Source organism: Epinephelus moara, chromosome 23 (genome assembly GCF_006386435.1).
Source record: "Epinephelus moara isolate mb chromosome 23, YSFRI_EMoa_1.0, whole genome shotgun sequence".
NCBI classification, from domain to species: domain Eukaryota; kingdom Metazoa; phylum Chordata; class Actinopteri; order Perciformes; family Serranidae; genus Epinephelus; species Epinephelus moara.
The window spans coordinates 33978518-33982956 of record NC_065528.1 but is presented as its reverse complement, the minus strand read 5'-3'; the positions used below and the strand labels follow the sequence as shown (position 1 = coordinate 33982956).

At 49.5% G+C, this 4439-nt stretch overlaps 1 protein-coding gene across 5 annotated transcripts in view; it reads left to right on the top strand.

Annotated features, from left to right (window-relative positions):
* Positions 1-4052, top strand: part of ovch1 (ovochymase 1) — a 9059-nt gene extending 5007 nt beyond the window's left edge. For all 5 annotated transcript variants that reach the window (XM_050036177.1, XM_050036176.1, XM_050036178.1 and 2 more), the window contains 11 exons: positions 112-295; positions 375-450; positions 521-710; positions 1732-1871; positions 1946-2096; positions 2175-2216; positions 2308-2533; positions 3091-3248; positions 3363-3461; positions 3603-3736; positions 3855-4052. In XM_050036177.1, coding sequence (XP_049892134.1) covers positions 228-295; positions 375-450; positions 521-710; positions 1732-1871; positions 1946-2096; positions 2175-2216; positions 2308-2533; positions 3091-3248; positions 3363-3461; positions 3603-3736; positions 3855-4016 — 1446 coding nt within the window. In that variant the 5' untranslated portion in view covers positions 112-227 and the 3' untranslated portion in view covers positions 4017-4052. The remainder of the gene's footprint in view (positions 1-111; positions 296-374; positions 451-520; positions 711-1731; positions 1872-1945; positions 2097-2174; positions 2217-2307; positions 2534-3090; positions 3249-3362; positions 3462-3602; positions 3737-3854) is intronic.
* Positions 4053-4439: the final 387 nt, after the last annotated feature.

Here is a 4439-nt window from a genome sequence, read left to right as displayed (position 1 = left end):
TATCTTAAAATCTATATGTGTGTATATCTATCTATCTATCTATCTATCTATCTATGTGTATATATGTGTGTATGTGTATATATAATAAAAACCTGCACATGTGGTGTTCAGAGCTGTCGGGGGTTCGTCCCTTCAGTCCGGAGCAGGAGCTGGAGTCCAGGATCATCGGGGGTCAGGAGGCCTGGGCTCACTCGTGGCCCTGGCAGGTGTCTCTTTGCTTCGCCTCCATGCCGGCCTGCGGAGGAGCCGTCATCGGCCCCATGTGGGTCGTCTCTGCCGCTCACTGCTTCAAGAGGTCAGAGGTCATCAGCAGCTGCACAGGTCCATTAAACCCACCCTGAGAATGACACGCGTCCTGTCTCACCTGTGTGCAGGTACAACAAAGCTTCCTTCTGGACGGTCCTGGCTGGAAAACACGACCTGGATCATCCTCACGAACCAGGACAACAGGTGAGACGCACTAACACTCTGACGCATTGTCAGAGGATCAGCTCTGACTCCAGTCTTCACTTCCTGTCAGCTGGTCGGAGTCGCCATGATCATCAACCATCACGGCTACAACACTCGCACCAAAGAGAGAGACATGGCGCTGCTGAAACTGCAGCAGCCGCTCGTCTTCAACCAGTTCGTCAGACCCATCAACATCTGGCTGACCCCACTGCCGCTCTTCAAGAAGTGCACCATCACCGGCTGGGGCTCCACCCGAGAGAGTGAGGACCTATTCACACCCCTTTACACCAACATCAGACTGGTTTTGTCCCAGCTTCAAATAAAGTGGTTCAGAGCCTGAAAAGCGGTTCCCCAGATGGCACCAAAAATTGTACGTTATAGTCTTTGGATAAAAACAAACATCTGTAATTTCAGGACAAAGTTCACAGGTAAATGACACCATCTTGGTATGGCGCTTTACTTACGTTGTACAACACCGTCTGTTGATGACACATCCTCAATTACAAAGATTCAGCTCAAAACTGGTGGAAAGTCTAGCTGGTTTGTTCGATAGCACCAAGGTTCCAAGAATCCTGAACAGAAACGGTTCAAGAACCAAAGTACATGTGGTGGGTTAGGGTTCCACCGGTGCTTCTCAAAGTCAAGCATGTTTCCTTGGTAGGGTGGGTCCTTCCAAGTCAGACACTAGACAAGACTCCCTCCCAGCATTCAATGAACACACGTTGAAACAGGCTAGCAAGTGCCCAGGTTATTAAAGAGGCTCCATTTCAATTCTGGCAAATTGTGCACAAAGAATTGTGGGTACTTTAAGCCCAGTGAGGATACAAAACTGCATCCTTGAAAATTCTCTCAAGGAAGGACTCATCCATGGCAGAAATCGAAGGATCCTCAACATTGGAACAGACTTTCTGTGGGATTCGGCTGAATGTCTTCCTTGACATTCAGCTGTTAAAGGATCCATCCTGGACTTTGAGAAGCACCGTTTGTCTCAGTGTTTAGATCAAAACAAACATCTGTAGTAACAGATCAAAAGTTTACAGGTAAACAATGTGATCTGCCATCTTGGCACTACCGATTACCCCTGTTGTACAACGCCCTCTGTTGACGACACATCCTCAATTACAATGATTCAGGTAGGAACGTGGTTCTCTACATAGCACCAACCTTCAGAGAGTCCTGAACAGACCCAATTCAAGACCCAGAGCTGATCTGGTGGCAAAGGGTTTCAGACAGCCTCTGAAGCTGGTCCAAAGTCACTCCATGTTTCTTCTTCTTCTTCAGATGGAGCTCGAGTGAACAGACTGCAGGAGGTGAACGTCACCATCCTGCCCCTTGATGTCTGTAACCACTACTACCGCGGCAGGATGAGACCCTCCATGTTCTGTGCTGGGACGGAAGAAGGAGGAGCTGATGCGTGCCAGGTACAACCTGAGGGACAGATCGTATCCCATGACTGTCTCATGGTGTCTCTAACACGGTCCTGTCTGTGTCTCAGGGGGACTCTGGAGGTCCTCTGTCCTGCTTCACCGGCAGCAGGTACGAGCTGGCAGGTTTGGTGAGTTGGGGGATCGGCTGTGGACGAGCCAGGCGACCAGGAGTCTACACCAGACTCCAGCTACAAATTCAGTGGATGTCTGACATCATGAGTATGTGTCACAGGTAACCAACACCTACCTGAGAGTTCACCTGAGACAGACGGGTCACATGATGTGTTTCATTCACAGGTGATCCAGGTATCATGTATGCTGATGAAATCACAGCTGAAGGTTGGTGTTGATTTAAACTCTGCAGACAGAATCCAGCGTCCAGCTTCATGATCTAACCCTCAGTGTGACTGTTTGTCCACCTGGACTACAGAGGACAGGTGTGGGAAGCAGCAGCAGAGGTCCAGCTGTCAGACGCCTCCAGGCCTCGCTGCTCTCTCAGTGTCCCAGGACGGTGACGTGTCTGTGGGGAACTTAACAGAGTCCTGCCCCTTCTTCTGGCCCTGGCAGGTCAGCCTGCAGTCCAACGGACGCCACTACTGTAGTGGAGCGCTGATCCACCGCCGCTGGGTCCTCACCGCACAGCACTGCAGTGCCAGGTAAAACCACTACAACTACAGCTACGACTCCTACTGCTGCTATGACAGGCTCATTTATTCCCTCCTTTAATGCAAAAATAAATCTGTCAGTTTTAAACATTGTAAACATCTCCACCCTCATACTTCCATGTGCCCTTTATGATGTCATAGATACAGCCAATAGATGGCACTATAGGGCGGAGTCAAAAGTTTCACAACAACAAACAAGGCAACGGTGGAGGAAGTCGTTATATTGTACCTATGAACAGAGGCCGTATGGTAGATGGCGGCGGTCTGTGAGGTCATTAAATACATATTTTCTCTACATTACCGAGTCATTCTGTTCCACCATTTTCAAAATGTCTTCATCATCTTTGGATATGCTGCACTGCCTCCACGATCTCTGCTGGTTCTGCCCTGTTTCATCTGTATCTGAAATCTTTCAGAAAACGTGCACAAATATGGACAAAATGAACGCAGAGTTCGGACAGAAGGCTCCGCCCATCTCCGTCTCTGACATTGGTCACATGAGTCCTACTTCTGCTGCTGTCCCTGCTAACTGTTCTTTGTCCCTGCAGAGCTAAAGAGGACGTGGTGGTTCTGGGAGCTCATGACCTCCGCTTCTCATCGTCTCAAACCGTCCCTGTGGACGAGGTCTTCAACCTGCTGCAGGACGGCAGCTTCCCCCCGAAATCTGACCTGTCGCTGCTCCGCCTCAGCGTGCCCGCCAGATTCAGTAGGAACACCTGAAACATAAAGCACACCTACATTTTCCAGATTCCTGTAGCATCACACCAGGTACTGTGTGAGGTGTGTCATGTGTTCTATAAAACACTGAAACTGTCTCCAGGCTCTGACGTGTCTCCAGTTTGTGTCCCTGATGAAGACGAGGAGCTCGATGACAGCTGGTCCTGTGTCACGACAGGCTGGGGAACCCCGAGAGCAACAGGTACTCTCCACACACAACAGGAAACACGATCAAAAGACTTAGTGAGATAAAACAGCTGAATCCTCGACAGAGACAATCAGACTGACGTCCTCTAACGTCGTCAGCGTCATGAGACAAAGATAACGTTTGTTTCTCGTGTAGCGGACGTTGATCCGGAGCGGCTGCATCACGTCACGCTGACTCTGGTGAACCAGACGAGCTGCAGGGAGAAATGGGGAGGACTCATCACTGACTCCCACATCTGTACACATCCTGCAGGCTCCGCCTCCTGCATGGTAGCTCCACCCACACTCTGTCAGACTGTTGATCACATGTTCAGAGTCCATGACAACACAAAAGGTGTCATCAATAGAGTCGAGTATTCAGATTCAGATGTTTGGTTTCTGTCTGCAGGGCGACTCTGGAGCTCCGCTGCTGTGTCGGAAACGTGGTGCCTACTTCCTGTTTGGCGTGGTGACGTGGGGCAGCAGGCGGTGTGATGCAGACAAACCGGCCATCTTCTCCAGAGTATCTGATTACCACTCGTGGATTACTGAGCTGACTGAAGACATCTGAACGTTTGTGTTGGAGAATAAACTCTTTTAACTGGAAGCCGTTTGTCGTCTTTAAACTGACGGAGACTCAAAGTTCACTCATCAGCTTCTCTGGAGCTTTCAACCACATCACATCATCTTCATCAGACAGCTGTGGATTTGATTATGACATTAGTATTAAAATATAAGCTCTGGAGAAGGAGAGTGAACTTTGAGTTAGGAGGGAAAAGTGTTCAGATTATTTTTGGTTTGTTTCTGGCTCAGACTGAGCGTGCGTTCACACCTGTCCTGTTCAGTTCGTTTGTGCAGGTGTGAACACACCAAAACAACCGGACTGAGACCTTCTTGAAGAGGTGGTCTCAGTCCGGTTCCAAAGGAACTCTGGTGCGGTTTGTGGTGAGAAGGTGTTCCGACCTGGATGTGAAGCAACTGCAGTCACATGCAT